Genomic DNA, 16,953 nt, shown 5'->3' on the forward strand with positions numbered 1-16,953 from the left:
CTGCAAGGGGACAGCATGTGCAAGGATCAGGAAAACCCCTAAAGAACAAGAGCCTGGAGCAGAACATTCAGTAAGTTTTTAGCTTACAGAAACATCTCCACACTTGTAACTCATCTCTCTGAGCTTTTATTTGAAGGACCATTAAGAACTCCAGTAACCAAGACATTAAACTATATTCCTTCCCATTTACTCATCATTCCTGAAGTATCCATTTCAGAGCTGCCCAGCTGAGGAGCCACCCCAGGTACAGCCTGGATCTACCTGGGTTTGTCCTGCTGGGAAAGCACCTTCACACCAGCAAGGGCAGAGCTGCTGTTCCAGCAAAGCAAGGGACAGTTTTCCAGCAGTGCTCTGGTGCCAGGCACTGGGATGATGTTCTCACAGGTCCAGCACAACGTTCTGAGCTTCTGAACAGCTCACTTCTCAGAAGGAGGGCCGTCATCAGGAACAAAGAACGACACCACACGCCTGAGCAGCCGAGTAAGGGGAGGCTGAACCTCTTTGTAAGTTATTTCTGTTGTCACTGTCAATCCAAAAGGATATTCCTTAGTGTGTACTTCCTTGCGGGGTTGGCTTGCCTCAGGATCATTTCTATTCTCTAAGGAATAAAAAAGATGGTTAGGGCAGGGAAGACAAAAAAGAGCACAACAATAAAAATGTTTTATCCCTTTATCATGGCAGCCATGTATTCTTTTTGCTTTTCTATTGGCATTCAGTATTCTTTTTACTTTTCCTTCCATTCTGAGGCTCAGATAGCAAAGATCTGTTAACCATAGCCAGAAAAACTGATTTAATGAGGTAGATCAGATACCTGCACTAGTACTGGACAATTCTCAGTACTACAGTAGCAGTAACAACAGGATTCCCAAGCTATCCACATCAAAACTAGCCCAAGCAGCCCAGTGCCAACACCCATTAATTCCACTGTGTGACCACCCTCTCAGTAAAGAAATGCTTCCAAGCTAATTCTCCGGCAGCACAGCTTCAAACCATTCCCACAGCGCAAATAAAAGCAACAGGGTGGGAAGAGTGTAGTGACTTGAGATATAGCACAAGCTTCTCCCATCATCACGGGATGTTATCTCCCCTCAGGAGGGACAGCCGGGGGAGGGCCGGGCGGACACCCGGCTCACTCACTCGGCACCCGCACAGCCCCAAGTGCCCCGAGGGGCGGGCGGGCAACACCCAGCGTTACTTTCCCCGGCCGGGAAGCGATGGGAGCGGCACTGGGGAATCCCAGGAGATCCCCCTCAGCCATGAGAGCCCAGGAGCCGCCCGCGGCCGAGCTCTCCCTCATGCAAGCCCCGCCCCGGACATGACGCGCGCCTGAGCGGGCTCTCCCTGAGCGAAACCTCCCCAGCCCCCGGAGGTGACCGCAGGCCCCGCTGCCGGTACCGGTACCGGTGCTGCCGTTCTCCATGCGGCCGTAGTAGATGAGGGCGCCCAGCGTGGTCCAGGCGCCCAGCGAATAGACCAGCGCGGCCCGGGCGTTCCACACGGCGGCGCGCGCCGGCTTCATGGCCGCCCGCGCGGAAGCCCCGCCCACAAAACAGGCACGCGCCGAGGGGCGGGGCATGCGCAGGGGGCGGGGCTAAAGGAGCCAAGAGCCGCCCATGGCAGCGACAGCGGGATTTGGGGACAACGCTATGGAGCAGAGCTCCTACCCCGTTTTGTTCTTCATTAATACAGCTTCCCACTTGCTGGGAGACCTCTTAAGAACTCTTAAAAGAGAATTCTTAAAAGTTAGGCTAAAGCTGTCAAAATCTCTGTTGGCTAAGACACCTTTCTACTCTAATTAGGATGTGTGCAAAATGCAGAGTGAACAGAATATAGACAAACGGCAATACAAATAAATTAGAAGGGAGAAGTAAAAAACTCTCCCTGAATGTTTATTTCGTGTAACAGTTAAAATCCTTAGTTTAAAAGAGAGGAAAGGAAATGTAAATGAATTGGTCCACTTTTGTCATCAACACGATCCATGTAAATCTGCTGCTGCTGCTCAGTGTGATCAGTCACGATGCACTGGAGACGGCCAGCTTTTTCAGGTGGTCCATGAACACCTGGAGACTCACATCATCTGTCAGGATTGGAGCTCCTGATTCCTGCAGAAAAAACAAATAACAAGCCTAAAATACTGCTGCTAACACAGGGGATGAACTAAAAGCAAATCAAATGTCAACAGTCTGACCTAATTGCCTGCTAAAACCTTTTTCTCCTGCAAAAGCCAGATGCCACTCTTTGGCAACAGCACTGACATTATCCTCTCATACAATCTGAACTGCTGCAGGGAAGTCTCTTCTTCCTAAAGCACTGGGAATTCTGCTGCCCAAAGGTAAGCAAACAGGATAAAAAAGCCTAATATTCTCAGCTAAATTAGATCTACATGTATCCATATGCTAGTTGCTTTTTCCAGAATACTAAAAATGCATGACATCCAGGCTTGAAAACTCCATTCTGATCATCCAGTGCTACCATGATAAAGAACCAAAGACAAATGTAATGATGTTTGTGGCCACTTTGTGAGACAGGATGGCCACTGCACACAGATACGTGTCCATGTGTATTTACAGCATTCCCAAACACAAGCACCTCCTACACTGCTTACCTGGCCCCAGGCATAGAGGTTATTGTGGGTCTGAGAAGGATTCACTTTAGACAGGAGGAACCGGGCCTATAAAGACAAAAGAGGAGGAGTTTGGTAAAATGAGAGCCCTGTCTGCTCCCTCAGGCTTCATCCCACTCTAGATGCATGACCAGCAACGTTCCTCTGCTTTTGCAAGGTACTAATTTAACTTAAGCAGGTTTCAAGCCCAGAAATCCTTGCTCCACAAAGGTTGTCTCCCAGGGGCACTGAGTGCCCTGCTCCAGCAGGCTGTGCCCAGCTGGCAGCTCTGATTCCATGGCACAGGAAACACCAGCACTGCTCTTCTCCCCTGCCACATCTGCTCTTCCAAAAAGGGCTCAGTGTAAAAGGGTCACATCAAAAATCAACACCAAATCTTTGGTTTGGAGCATCAGTTCCTGCCCCTTCACTGCTACAGGTACACTGTACACAAGTTACAGTATACTGCAATTCCAGGAAGAGTGAAAATAAGAACAGTTTCATATCCTCATTCAGTGTCTGAGAGTGAAGATACAGATGGTCAATCATTCAGCACTACTGTCCTAGCAAGCTAACTATAGACACACAGCCAAATCATTTATTTCCCACCTTTTTACTGGGGAATAAAAACATATTCAAGTTGACTTTCCCTTTTTTTTTCCACCCTCAGATTTCATAACCATATCCTGCAAGTGATCTGCCTATTAAAAGGCAGAGTTGTAGCAAAAGCTGATAAGAAAATATGTAAGCTCTGTACTTTGAAGAGCTAAACTGTGTTGGACCACCAGAACCATCCTTTCAGAAAAGCAGAATGAGCCATTTGCTCTAGGCAACAACAGAAAGAGTTCCTCCAGAAAGTTCCTCACCTGACTGCCCCCGTGCTCAGTGTGGATGTAACGTGGCATTGGGAATCTGGTTTGCAGGATTTCCTGGGCATCATCCAGTGGGGCTTGCAGGAGGTGCTTAAAGTTTTCATATTCAGGCATGTCTTGGTATCCAGCTTTCTGCCACTGGGCAATAGTCTATTGATGGGACAGGGAGGAAATGAAAATGGAGCAGAGATGTCTACAAGCCTCCCCTTTTTACCCTGAGAATGCTACATGTGCTTCTGCTTAGGGGCAAACACACCTTCACTACAGTACCTACAACATTACTTTCTGCCCCTGAATTTAAGCACAGGCACCCCACACAAAACCTGGCAGCAATTTGTGCAGTGCCAGAGCAGTTTGTTGAAAATCTTCAATATGCTTCAGCCTGTGCCCACACAGAAATGAAACATTTACAAATCACTGACTTTTTGAATCTGGCTTGGCTTTACAGTATTTTCATGGCATCCATTGCATGCACCATATATCTGCAGCAATTCCTCTGTACAGACACAGGTCAGACACTCAGCTCTTCCCTTCTCTGAATTTTACCCACCTGCTGAGTGTCTTGCTCTGCAATAGAAGATAGAAACTCCTTAAGGGAACTCCAGAAGATTTTTAGAAAGGGGCAGTATCTAAGCATTTCCCTCAGTCATGAGAGAAGGAACAGCAGCTTTCAAAAACATCCAGTATTTAAAACTGGAAAACTGCCTGATTTCTTGAAGAGTCTCAGTACTTAAGTATGAAAACCCTGCAAGAAAAAGTCTGTCACTCCTCTGAAAATACTTGCAACTCTGTTAAAGTATGTATCATCTTGTAACTCTGCCTTGCTGCATTTCCAGTGTCTCTGGCCTTTTCCAGGCATGGTAAGGGACCCCCTTCACGGCCAAGCCAACACAACAGCTGCTATAATATCTGGTCTCTTCCAGCCAGGTCTCATAAGCTCTTGGAGATTTATATCACACCAAGATAGCTCAGCTACCTTAGAAGGCATAAAATCAGCAGGATGGCTTCTGTGGTAGTGTTGGAAACAGAAAAGATTTTAAAAAGGCAAAATAACAAAATGCTTCACAGAGAAAAACTAAGCCAGGTTCTTACTCCTGGTAAAACACCTCACAAAAGTGATTGGTTCCTTTGTTGTCTTCTTCTAGTAAATTGCTTAGGTGGGACTTTTTGGCTCCCGTCCAGTTGGCTATCCTTAAGTTTGAGGTGAAGTCCCCCAAGTTCCATGAGGTGTCTTTTTCCCTAACTAAGGAAAGAAACTTCTGGGCTTTTTTCCTTTTTAAGGAGACAAAAGATAATTTTGCCACTCCATCAACAGAGAGCACATTGGCGCTGTACTGCTACTTGGTGCAGAACATATCTTAGTGGCTCCAGTATTATTTTTACTCTGATAGTGGTGGGATTTGTATTCCAACAAGCAGCATGTAGGTGACATGGTCATTATGCTGTGTGAGCTTTGCAAGAAGTTAGTTTGTTAATATTTCATACTAGCAGCAAAGCTGGCTGCATGCATGGCAGGAGGAAGGAGCACAGAAAAAGAGAATGTGTTTCACAATACCTCACCAAGGTAGATCACTATCTGGAAGAAAGTATCCATCAGGAGGATCCTGTCAGGAAGAATACTGCTGCTGTCCAAAAGCACTGGCTGGGGAAAATAAAGAACAAAATCAGGCACCCCTAAGCTCTCAGATCTCACGATGTCAGAGAGCAATTTCTATGCCCATCCAAGTGTCATTTGATATGATTTTGAATAAATTTTTTTTTTTTAAATCTAGAGGGGCCTTTTGGCTGAAATAGTGTTACTTCAACTGACCACTCATTATTTTGAGTTGATTGACCTCTTCCTGGAAAACACAGACTCACCTCAGGAGGCCCATGGAAAGAATAGGCATAAAGGATGGGCTGGATCATAATGAGGGACTGGGTCAGGTCCTGCCTGGCAAAGTGGTGCCGGTAATAGGAAGATTCATCGGGGCTGTTATTGAAGACCTGCAGGAACGGGGAGCGGCGCAGGTGGAAGATGAACTGCAGCAGGAAGGGGAGTGAGACAACAAATGTCAGCCAAAGTGCCAAAACATCTCAACCCAATTCCAGTATTTTTGAACAGCAAATTCTTTGTGGAAAAGTCTGCCCCTTAATAACTCCTCAGACTTCTTCTATTATTGGTCTCTTGCAGTGCTGAACTACAGGACCAGTCCATTAAAAAAGCACCTGTTCCTCCCCTCCTGAATCTGATAAACAGTAACAGATGTTTTATCCATTCACACTCACCCCTGCACACTTTTCCCATGGCTGTGGGAAGTGACATTCTTACCTGAGGATACAAAGAAAATGATTCTGACAGCCTAAAGGAGTTGGGATCATCTTTGTTGTACTGTCCAAATTTCTGACACTGTTGGAAGCAAAATGGGTACTTTGGTTATCTCTTTTTTCTATTTTTTCCTTTTTTTTTCAATAGAATTTACATCTCTTTTTCTACAGGGTGTTCTGCTAATTTTTAAACAATCAAGGCATTAACCTGACAAGAACAAGTACTACAGTATTTACAGGTTATTTTTCTTTAAGTCAGTGGTTTTTCTGTCTTACTGGAATGAGAATGAAGATTTAATCTATTTATATATATATATTATTTATATACATATATATATTCATAAAGTCTAGATTTGAAATTATCCAAGAATGAAAGAAATGGTGCCTCTACAGCACTACCTTTTTTTTTTTCCATTAATTCAAGGCTATTACACCTACACTGTTCTGCACCCTATGGAACACTTCTTGCAGAACAGCAAATAAGTATTTCACCATTTCATTGAAAATAAGTATCAGTGGTTTTAGAAATTAAACTCTGAATGATCCCACAGTCATTGCAGCAAACAGTTTGCCCCTGTTTGTGCTTGTGCTCCCGTCTCTATTTGACTGGCCCTGGTTTTTTAGGGTCTGCTGTGCCATATTGTGTTAGCACCAACCCCACATGGGTGTTTGGACAAGACCAGCACTGATTTAGACAATCTGGGCTTGTGAAATTCAAAGCAAGAGACAGTAGGAGGTTGCAGAATTAATTCAGATTACTATCCTGAACTTGCCCATATCTGAATGCTGTGTCCAGCTGTGGGCTCTCCAGTGCAAGACGAACATGGAAATGGTCTAGCATATACAAACAAACTGGCCTAGCAGAGGCCACCAAGTTAGTCAGGGGTTGGAACAGCTTATGAAGAAAATGAAGCTGAAGAAGCTGGGTTTGTTTAGCCAGTGTGAGATCAGGGAGTCAACTTGCTGTCTACCTGACTGGTAACTGGGGAAATGGAAATTCTGATTGAGAGATAGAGGCAGGGAAGAGGGGAAAAAATATAAAACCAGTGACTGTGACCAGACACTGGAACAGGCTGTCAAGAGAAGTGTAAGAAATCCTACCTTTGGAGATTTCAAAACACAACTGAACAAGACTTGGAGCAAACTGCTCTAACTTTAGAACTGGTCCTACTTTAAGTAGGAGGGTTGAACCAGTGACCATCCCACCTGCATTATTCCATGTTTCACTATCCCTTATTCAATCCCTTTCAGCATGATGGGATGTTCACTTATCCCATCCTGAATTTGCTGATCACACTGGGTTCTGAGTTATTCCACGCTACAGTGACGTCACCATGATCCGAGCACAAACAAAACTGAATCACAAAAATTTCACTGAAATCACTGAAATCAAGAATGCCCCCAAGCTCAGGGTGTTGGCCTTACCAGCCTGATGAGCTGCCTGTCCAGCCAACGCAGAACATCAGGTCCCTCCTCAGACTCAGCCCTGTACACTCCCAGCCGTGCCATCAGCACCGCAGCCGACTCCTGGTCAAACGCGGCCTCGATGTGCTGGAGCTGAGTCTGTGCATCTGCCCAGCTGCAGGGTGAGCAAAGGGTTAATGCCACGTGCATCCACATGTGCCAGTGCTGCAGCAAGATGCCAGGAGTCCCAGCACAGATGGGAGCTGAAGCTGCTGCCACTCTGCAGAGCACTGGCACGGGGTACTCACTTTCTGGCTATGGTGGTGACACGAATGCGCTTCTGCGTGCTGGAGTGTTGATAGTGGGTGACAAACTGCACTGCCCCCCTGCCTCCCTGAGGGATGGGTGCATTGTGCTGCAAATGAAACACAAGCACAGACTTCAAAACATGATTTCCAGAACTCTTCCCAGCTGTAACAAGCCCCCAGAGCACATAAAGGAAATAGACACACACAAAAAAAATCTGAAATTATTTCTTCATCACAGAACATTTGGCTGCTTTGCAACCATCCACCTGCTACACAGGGGATGCCATGGCATTATCTAGACCTGTAACAAGTAAAAAAGATGATTTGAAAAAAAAAGCCAGGACTTACCTGATTTACCACTTCAAAGTAGATGGCCAGAGTTGTACTGGGATCCAGACTACAGATTTTCCATTGAGATGTCCCTCCAATTCCAAGTTCCTGCACAGAATCAAAAAGAAAGCAGCAATTTTCCTCTAGCAGCAGGAAAGGCCAGTTTATGTTAAATTCTGATCAGATGTACAAGTAATGGCAGGCCTTCTAGATTCTGCATCTTTTGAGTGTGAATGAAGTTACTGAAGGCCATCCAGTTAAAAAAAAAAAAAGCCTTAGGAAGCAGGAATTTGGTCAAAGAAAGGCTGCAATTTCCTAGGGATGTTTCCTGGAAAACTCTGACATTCTGCTTCAACTGTAGGTCTAGACACAAACTTTCCATTGCATATTTATTTCTTTATTAAAGATTTTTCCATGTCAGAAACTTACATTTTCAGACACACACGGCCCTTTAGCATTCAGGGATATGCATGGTCCAATGGCTCCTGCAATTTTCAGCTCCCTGGAGGTCTTGAACAAGGTAAAAAAAAAAAAAAAAGTTTGGTTTTTTCATGAAGTCAATCAAATAGAATACACACAGTCTAAATGTGTTGCTCAGCTTTAATGAGATGGTATTTCCCAGACCACCCACTGCTACAATTAGTGAATCTGCAGAACCACATTTTAATAATGAAGACATATTTATAGAGATAAAACAGTATAAAATGTTCCTTGTTGAGTGATGAGAGGCTGCTTTAAATAAAACAAAACCACAAAACAAACAAAAACAAAAAACCCCACACAACAACAACAAAATTACTAAGCTTCCAAATAAATATCTTCTCCCAAAGAAGCACTACATCTGACCTCAAACATGTAGACATTCCTACATCCCAAACATCCCAGAAACTGCAATCAAACTCATCTCTCACCTTCACATCCAGATTTGCACCAAAAGCCATCCGAAATTCCCCATTGTAGCCCTTGCTAAATACCCTCTGGAAGGTCTGCTTGAAGAGAGAAGTGTTGAAGGAGTCTCCCATCACCATGTGTCCTCTGGGAAAGAAAAAACAAGGGAACTGAAGCAGTTGGGATCTAGAAGCACCAAGGATACATCCCTGAACCTCTGACACATGCAAACACATGCAGTTACTGCTTTAGAGCATGCCTTTGCATAGGCAGGATTCATACCAGGGAGTGCAGATTCATGGGTGCCTCCTACAAAGCCACACGGGTTAGTGCTCCACATTTCTCAGTTTCTTCTCTCAACTCTATTTCTTGCCATTGCTTCCTTCAAAACGTTTGTGTTTCAACCCTGGAAAGCTCTTTGCTCAGGCTGCTTTCCCTGAGCAGGGCTGGAGCCACCCACACCACACCAGGGGTGGCTGCAGGAAGGTGCTGGGCCTCCCCTAAGTGCCCTGGCAAACCCAGGCCTGACCAGATGCAGCTCAGTAACACATCCACAGGGTCAAACAGTCTCTCTTCTCCTTGCTGAGCACTGAGGGGTTATTTGCAAACACCTTGCACTTGCAGTACGACATGCCATGTCCCCAAAAGCCTGGGTTAGCACACAGCCTTCCTCACAGAAATAATTTCTAGCAGTATGGGACAGAGACATTTATCCCTTAAGACATGTCACTTAAAACTGGGCCCAGGGAAGTCAAGAATCTCTGGAGAAAGCATAAGCGAGCTGTTAAGCAGAGAAAATCTGGCCCACACAAGGAAAGCATCTACCCACCAGTGAGTTTTCTAACAGCAGTGCTAATTCACATGCTGCTTTGAGACTCCAGAAATGTGGACTGGGATCAGGTGAGGCTTGCCATATAATTCCTGGCAAATTCAAACCACAGTTTAGAACAGACCGATAAAAAAAACCTTCTGCCCTGCCAGCACACCTAATTGCTTCCTGAAGTATTCTCCCCCTCCAGAAAACCCCCAAAAAGCAGGTGCCAGCTGGGTGCTGCCCTGCTGTGAACATACCCAGTGAGGTTTGCACAGCACTTCATCTCCAGCAGCCCTGTCTGGTCCAGGGCACAGGCGTAGATGTCGATGCAGTGCCCGTTGGCCGCAGAGCGGTGGGCCAGAGTCTCGTAGTGCTGGGAACACACACTGGGGTTAGGAGGCTGCAAAGGGCAACTTCTGCTGTCCCCACCTCAGGCCAGCACAAGGGACACATGGGGCAACCACCAGGGCTGTGGTAGCTAAAGAGATGTTGGCTGCAGCACACTGCTCCCTTCCAGCATGAGGGATGCATTTGGATGAGTTTATTGTCTCAAATATAAACAGTGCATAAATGACAAGGGATCATCTAGTCTGTGATGACTTGCTGGGAACCCAAAGAGAGTTAAGAGAACAGGTGCTTTCTCTAAGCTGTCAGGCACATTTCACATTTTTTCTATTTTAATGAAAGAAGACAAAGGAAGCTTTCTGGAAATAACCAGTTATAGGGAGATTTGTTCCTCTCCAGGAGGAGATACCACGATGGGGATGAACAAACTCTCCACCCACCACCAGCTAAGAAACAACACTGAAATACTTTCTTCTCTGAGAAGGCACAAGACCATGATGGAGAACTAACTAGGAGGAAGTTTTTTTACCCTTCCCTTAACCATCCTCATAATTTAGTGTACACAAAGACTCAGATTATTTCAAGGACAACCATGCAACCCACATAATGTTCTGACCCAACACTCAGTTTCAGCTTTTAAACACACCCATCAAGCCCTAGTACCTACTTTGGTGGCCTTCTTCATGAACCTTGCATTGTCCTTCTCTATGTCATGCCAGGAACGGATGGGGGTTTTCAGTTCATCTCCCACCACCATGCCTGGCCCCTGTGTTGGTGGCCCACCTGTGAACAGCATTATTCTGGCCCCTGTGTTTGGAAATGTGCCCTAAAATAAAAGCAAAGACTTAGATCAGAGAGGGGGAGGAGGGGAAAAAAAAAGGGAAACTGATTAAATAGCAACAATGCTTTCTTTAGAGAAGGGTGTGCATGTGCTCCTGCAAGGTCAGTGGGGACCTGTCCCTGCTAGAGGCCACCTCAATAAACAGTGATGCACTTCCTGACAGGCACAGCACTCAGATAAAGTTTAAACTCAAACCATATCAAGCTTCATGCCTTCAAAACAGGAAACAGGCAGTTTCTGTTCTCTTTACTTATATCTTAGATAATACTTAGATAAATCCCGTGCTTAGTATCACCCCTTGTGTGGCAACACACATAAGAATCAGAAACCTTTAAATACCTGCAAATTTTACCATTTAGATGGAACCTTCCAGCTCACTCTGCATTAGCTGGTGCTGGCACAGCTCAAATATCACCAGAGACAAATTGCAGCTCTGCACCCCACTGTAACCCAGCTGCACTCATGTGCTTACTTTGGCCTGCTCATCTCAAACAGCAGATTAGAAGTACCTCCAACAAGCCAACTGCAATGGAAAGAGCCACTCCAGTAGAACGCAGGGGTCTCTTTCCCTGGGTCACTGGCCATGGGTCCCTCTGCAGCTCTCCAAGCAGATCTGTTAAATTCATGTCAATCTTATGCACAGGCTGTAGGAACCTGCAAAAATATAAATACAGTGTTTTCCTGCTTCTAAGTCTGCAGAAGAAAAAAACTGCCTCTGTTGTTTGCCAGACACATAAATTGCACTGAGACAATAATCAGAAATAAAGAGACATGAAGCAGGTTGTTTTCTTACATGCAAACTTTCTGAGATAAGCCTCTGCAAAATAAAAAATTTGATCAAAGCAAGACATCAAGAACTGACAAGGAGGCAAAATCACATAAAGAACAGGAAAGAAGCTCAAAGGTGAGTTTGCTGAAAAGCATGAGAGCTACCAATGAAAAAGAGAAAACTGTGTTCAATGGAGGTAAATAACTGTGACATGACAAAACCATTTAAATCTTCTTTCCCCTCCTGGGAAACCCAGAGTTAGAAGCAGGACCTACAGATATAAAGGGGCATAAAGCATCTGCCCTGCTGTGTGTTGTGAAGCTTACCTGCTGGAAATAACAGGCTGCTCTGGAGTTTGAAGAGGTCTTCCCTGTTGCATGGGGACAGCTGGCCTCGAAAGCCCAAGCATATCCTGAGAACAGTAAAGAGGAAGCAGAGATGAACTATTCAAACACTAAACATATCACTTGTATTATTATTTAATATACCCTGAGGCCTGCAATAATACTGCAGCATTAAATATACTTAAATCTGTAAAATTATTCATCTTTGCACTGCCATTAGGAATGGATCATGGGTCCATTATGTGAGATACACAAACTCAATTCTGAACAAGCTTCTAAGACACTTACAAAGGCAAAAAGACAGGAGAGATACTGGGAGGGCAACAGGCTCACAGCTGAGAGCACCAAGCCCTCCTTTCTCCCAGAGAGCCCAAGAGAGCTGAGAGGTACAAGCCCCTGGCCTGAGGGATGGCAGAGCACACCTGGATTTGCTTGGCTGTCAGGTCCTTGGTGCCCCGGAACACGTAGCTCTTGGAAATCCCTTCACAGCTCAGCTCGTGAACCTGGACCATCCTGCCAAAAGTGATGAGCCCCACCAGGGCATCAGGGGGCAGCAGGCTCAGGGACATCTGCAGGGACTCCTTCAGGGCCTGCAAATCCTCCTCCTCCAAGCACGTGTCCACAACATACAGGAAGATCAGCGGCGTCTGCGGACCTCGCTGACCGGGGAAGAAATGACATTTTGTAAAGCCTCCAGCCAAGGAATAAAATGAGCCCCTTCTTAAGCACCTTGCAGACATGGTATTTATTTGCATTATCCTAAGAGTATTTTACACACATATCATTTGTCACAAATAAGACAATTCTGGGAGCTCCAGACTTGCCTGTGGTTCATTTACCTGCACTATGTATTCAATTGTTGAAAACTGAGGCATAAGCTCTGCTGGCTGATTGACTTCAGAAATGCCAGCATAGGCTGGGGGGAACTGAAAAAGAGAACAAAAAATTAGGACAAGTAAGCTGCAGGGCAAAAATGTAGGGCTCTCTCCTGCAGCACAGAGCCTGCCCTGCTGCTGATGTGGTTATTTAACTTTTTATTTACTGCCACTGCACCAATCTGATTAATTCATTACAAGAAATCCACAGTTCTTTTCCTAAGCACAGACAAGTGGCCAGCAGGATGGACTCAATCCAGTGTAAATAAAAGGTAAGGCTACAACAGCAACAATGTAGTAGCTGAAATTCTTTTAGCCATAGTTTCTGATGGCAAAAGTCTACTCAAATCTAATGAATTCCATATCTGCAGGAATATTAAATATCAGATGCAAAAAACACACTGAGATACATGGAACAAAAATGCATTTTTATCTCCTTGCTGTGCTCTGCATGCCAGTAAAACCACTGACAGCATGTCAGACTGTACACTAGCCTGGGGGTTCAGCAAGAGAAGCAGGCCAAGGGAAGGGATTTAGAGAAGCAGAATTTATGTTTCATGTCCAGGGAAGGCCATCAATAAAGTGTTCACTGAAAAGGTGGAAGTGCTCTTTCCAACTCACCTGGTTTCTCTGAAAACAGAAGTTACAAGCCCAAAGCTTGGCCCGATAGTCAACTTGGCTGCAAGGGAAAAATGAGGCACTGGTGTCACTTCAGGAACAATTTTACAGCAATTAATTCATTAATCCATGCTGGTTCACAGCACTGAAGAAGAAACAGACACTCCAGCTTGAACAGCAAGTGTTTCAGGGACCAGACTCTTGTCTATTACTAGGAAGTTCATTAGATAATCCAGCCCTGCCATTTCCAGGCTTGTCAGCACGAGGGGCCACTGCCAGCTCTCTGAAGCTCAGCCCTTGGCAGACACAGACTTGGGTCTAATCATTCTTCCACTGCACTTAGGCTCCTCTCATGTCCTATTGTTTGTGCAGCTGTAGCACACAAGTGCTCCAGCCTCAGAGCAGCAGGAGCCATCCACCCAGATCTTGTGCAAACACAGAACAAACAGGCTGTTCCCTGGCCCACAGAGTTTACTCTCCTCAGCCCAGTACAACATCCTGCTAGTGCAGGATGCCACGTTCTCCTTCCATGGCTTTGATCTCATTTCACTTCCTCTTACTGGCATTCCCTGCTTTTTCTCAGCCCAACACCACGTTCTGAGCATGGTGATCATCACATGATCTTGGCACCGAGATATTCCTCTAAAATTACTTCATTATGCTCATACTGAAGCTGACCTACAAGCAGCAGGATGTGTAGGAAGCAGGAAAACAAGTGAACATCAGAGTCCAGAGGAAAACAAGTGAACATCAGAGTCCAGAGGAAAACAAGTGAACATCAGAGTCCAGAGCACTCAAATCATTAGATTTGAGTATACCAGTATAATGGACATCTTTGTCTGTTATGAGTTTCCTCATTCACCATTAAATTATCTGGGATGCTGACAGGACTCTCTGCCTTAACAGCCTCCCCAAAGATCCTCCTGTGCCCTCTGCTCCTGTCAGCTCTAGTAACAGGCATGTTGATGTATGGATTTTAGCAAGCCCACCACACCTAAATCAAAGAGGCTGCCAGGCACAGGGCAGAGACAAAGGGCAATAAGAAAGCAGCGAAGCCCAGATGAAAATCAGGTCCCCTTCCAACATCCCCATCCGAGCATCTCCTACCAGAGAGGGTTGAGCACAGCTTTGCAGGTGGGCCTGCTGCAGAGCACTGGCTCATACTGCACGGGGGGCAGGTCCAGGCGCTCCTTCAGTGGGGTCAGCAGACAGGCCAGGGGCACAACCATCCTGGTGGCCTCCAGCCTGCTGGAGGGCCACACGTTCCAGCTGAAGCGCACCCCGTCGCGCTCCTCGTTCTGCTGGATGAACTCCAGGTACGTCGCCATGGCCCCCAGAAGCTCCTGAAGGACAGAAAAATGCACATTCAGGCAGCAGAGCCTGCAAAGGAGCTCAGCACATCAACTACAGGTGAGGGCACAAGGCACTGCAGGACAAAGCCAACACAGCACAATGCATTAATCCCATTATCAAATAAACCACGTGACTCCGTTAATCTCTTCTGTCCAGCGCTCTCATCAACGTTACAGCCAATTAAACCACCAGCAAATCCAACAAAGAAACAAGGAAAGCTGACACTCAAAGGCAGAATGCAAGAGGTTGTTTTTTTTTTTTTCTTATGATTCACTTTTAACATCTCAAAATCAGCCTCAAGGCAATCCTGCCTGACTAGGTCAGTAAAGGAAAACAGGCCAGATTTGCAACACATCCTGGAGCCTTCAGCTGAAATGCTGCAGGGAGAAAAGGAGGCCAAGTGTGACACCAAACCAGTCACAAATGTCACCAAGCTGCCAGCCTGACCTGCTTACAAAGAGAAGCAAGAACATGACAAAATATAAAAAGACACCCACTGTGCATGGCATCATTGTCCCACTGGAAGGAAGGAACTGAGAGTCCAGAGGACTTCAGAAAACATCAAGGAGGAATATCCCCAGCACAACAGAGGAGTCCTTCCCTGTGTTGTCTTACTAAACTCTTCAAAATAAGGCACAAACAAGAGCTTCCAGGCCATCACTACTTTTGACTTCTCTGAGAAAGGCAAGGACAAGCTTACCAAAAAACTTACTTGTCAAATCCAGACCACAAAAACACTACACAGCACTAGCAGCAACTCAGAGAGCCAAAAGCAGCAGCTCCTCAACCTGCTTCAGACAAGGAAACTCAGAGGTTCACCTACAGCTGCAGATGCTTCAGGATTACTTTACTCCTGGTCCTCACTGCAGGTGGGATATTCAGGAGGGCTACACACATGAAAAATCAGAAGCAACGTGTCCCCTCAGAGGAGGGGAAGTTTTGGTGTAATATTGTCTTACAGAACTCCAAATTCACTGACATTTTCCTCTATGCTATTAAGGATGTAAATCAAGCTTAGGCAGAATTGCCCCATGTTTCCATCCCCTCATTCGATGGACAAACAGAAGGGTTCACAACACAAACAGGTCTGTCAAGGTGAAAGTCAGAGCTGAGTCTGCCTGTGAAAGACCCCGCACACCAGAACAGCAATACACACATTTGACATCTCGGGCATGCAGCACAGCCACAGAGCGAATTTATTCCATGTTTCTCCAGCTGCAGCCCAGCATCACTTCCCTGCCCCAGGCAGAGCCCTGACTGCCATGCTGGGTTTGACATGAGTTGTGGCCCTAGTTTGGGGTCAGGACAGGTGTAATGGCCCAGCTGGTGCGCTTGGCATGGCTATGGGGGACACCATAGACCCCAGTAGAGCCATAGGTGCCGCTTCCATCCCCCAGACCACTGATCCCCGGCACGGCCATAGGGGACCCTCCACAGAGGGCATGCCCGACCCTAGCCCTGCTCTGTGGGATACTGCTGACCCCATGAAAGCACCGGGCCAGGGGACACCACTGACCACGCTCCACATCCCTTCAAAGGACACCACTGACCACGCTCCACATCCCTTCAGGGGACACCACTGACCACGCTCCCTCCACACCCGCCCGCAGGGGACACCACTGGCTCCCCTCACAGGGGACGACCCCTTCCCCCTCACAGGGGCCGACACTGAGCGCCTGACACCGCCAGTGTCGCTCAGGGGGCACAGACCCTCCCATTCCCGTCCCCGTTCCCGTTCCCATCCCCTCGGAGCCCCGCCGCTCCCACCTGCCCGCGCCGCTCGCGCCGCTCCCTCCCGGCACGCCCCGCGCGCCCGGCAAGGCCAGCTCAGCGGTACGCGCTGCCCGCCGCCAACATGGCGGCGGCACGCCCGCTGAGGCTCCGCCGCCATCTTAGCTGAGGGCACGCCGCACCGCCCCTCACAAGGAGGGGAGAGGCGTGCCCCTACCAAACTTAGCGTGGCGGCGGCGGCAGGGAGCTCATCTTGGCTAAAGGCGGCAGGTTCCGCCTCGGAATGGCGATGGACGGGGTGACGCTCCCAAGTGTGGGATGCGGTGCCGCGTTGCTCCCCTGGCACGGCATGAGGGAAGCAGCTCTGCCCTCACGGGGCTCGGCTGGCTTGGCAGCGCGCTGTCGTGTGCAGCCCGGAGCACAGAACTTCCTGGTGTGAAAAATGCGTATTTTATGATTGGCTTTTCGCAAATATTGAAATGAATATTATATGTGTTGTGTTAGAAAGTTACGCTGTATTATTTTTCTTAAGTAGTGTGCTAAATACAGTTT

The 16,953-nt window shown here is 46.8% G+C and overlaps 2 protein-coding genes across 3 annotated transcripts; both read right to left on the reverse strand.

Moving 5' to 3' along the window:
* Window positions 1-110: 110 nt before the first annotated feature.
* Window positions 111-1,549, reverse strand: SMIM26 (small integral membrane protein 26). Of its 2 annotated transcripts, none has more exons than XM_063153503.1 (2): window positions 1,402-1,549; window positions 111-598 (listed from the first exon to the last, which is right to left on the reverse strand). In XM_063153503.1, the coding sequence occupies exons 1-2, from the start codon at window positions 1,517-1,519 to the stop codon at window positions 417-419; spliced, it is 300 nt and encodes a 99-aa protein (XP_063009573.1). In that variant the 5' UTR covers window positions 1,520-1,549; the 3' UTR covers window positions 111-416. The 2 variants fall into 2 exon arrangements, with proteins under 2 accessions (XP_063009573.1, XP_063009571.1); XM_063153501.1 differs by having other exon boundaries at window positions 1,396-1,549.
* A 301-nt stretch (window positions 1,550-1,850) lies between these two features.
* On the reverse strand, window positions 1,851-16,481 carry SEC23B (SEC23 homolog B, COPII coat complex component). Its single transcript, XM_063152508.1, has 20 exons — window positions 16,438-16,481; window positions 14,425-14,660; window positions 13,321-13,378; window positions 12,664-12,750; window positions 12,247-12,483; window positions 11,807-11,892; window positions 11,221-11,365; window positions 10,538-10,696; window positions 9,783-9,898; window positions 8,735-8,858; window positions 8,253-8,333; window positions 7,842-7,931; window positions 7,494-7,600; window positions 7,207-7,360; window positions 5,786-5,863; window positions 5,335-5,496; window positions 5,030-5,116; window positions 3,469-3,624; window positions 2,606-2,671; window positions 1,851-2,102 (listed from the first exon to the last, which is right to left on the reverse strand). Exons 2-20 carry the CDS (start codon window positions 14,643-14,645, stop codon window positions 2,013-2,015), a joined length of 2,304 nt encoding a protein of 767 aa, XP_063008578.1. The 5' UTR covers window positions 14,646-14,660; window positions 16,438-16,481; the 3' UTR covers window positions 1,851-2,012.
* Window positions 16,482-16,953: the final 472 nt, after the last annotated feature.

This window comes from Melospiza melodia, chromosome 3, assembly GCF_035770615.1.
Source record: "Melospiza melodia melodia isolate bMelMel2 chromosome 3, bMelMel2.pri, whole genome shotgun sequence".
Classification (NCBI taxonomy): Eukaryota; Metazoa; Chordata; class Aves; order Passeriformes; family Passerellidae; genus Melospiza; species Melospiza melodia.

Bases quoted from the DNA above. Each gene is read 5' to 3' on its own strand.
- SEC23B (XM_063152508.1), bottom strand. From the start codon at position 14,645: ATGGCGACGTACCTGGAGTTCATCCAGCAGAACGAGGAGCGCGACGGG. The intron at 11,366-11,806 runs GTAAGCTTCACA...ATATTTTTGCAG, and splicing joins CAGCCTGTTATTTCCAGCAG to GTTCCTACAGCCTGTGCATA. The intron at 7,601-7,841 runs GTAAGTCCTGGC...TTTCATTTGCAG, and splicing joins ACTTTGAAGTGGTAAATCAG to CACAATGCACCCATCCCTCA.
- SMIM26 (XM_063153501.1), bottom strand. From the start codon at position 1,519: ATGAAGCCGGCGCGCGCCGCCGTGTGGAACGCCCGGGCCGCGCTGGTC. The intron at 599-1,395 runs GTACCGGCAGCG...TTTATTCCTTAG, and splicing joins GAACGGCAGCACCGGTACCG to AGAATAGAAATGATCCTGAG.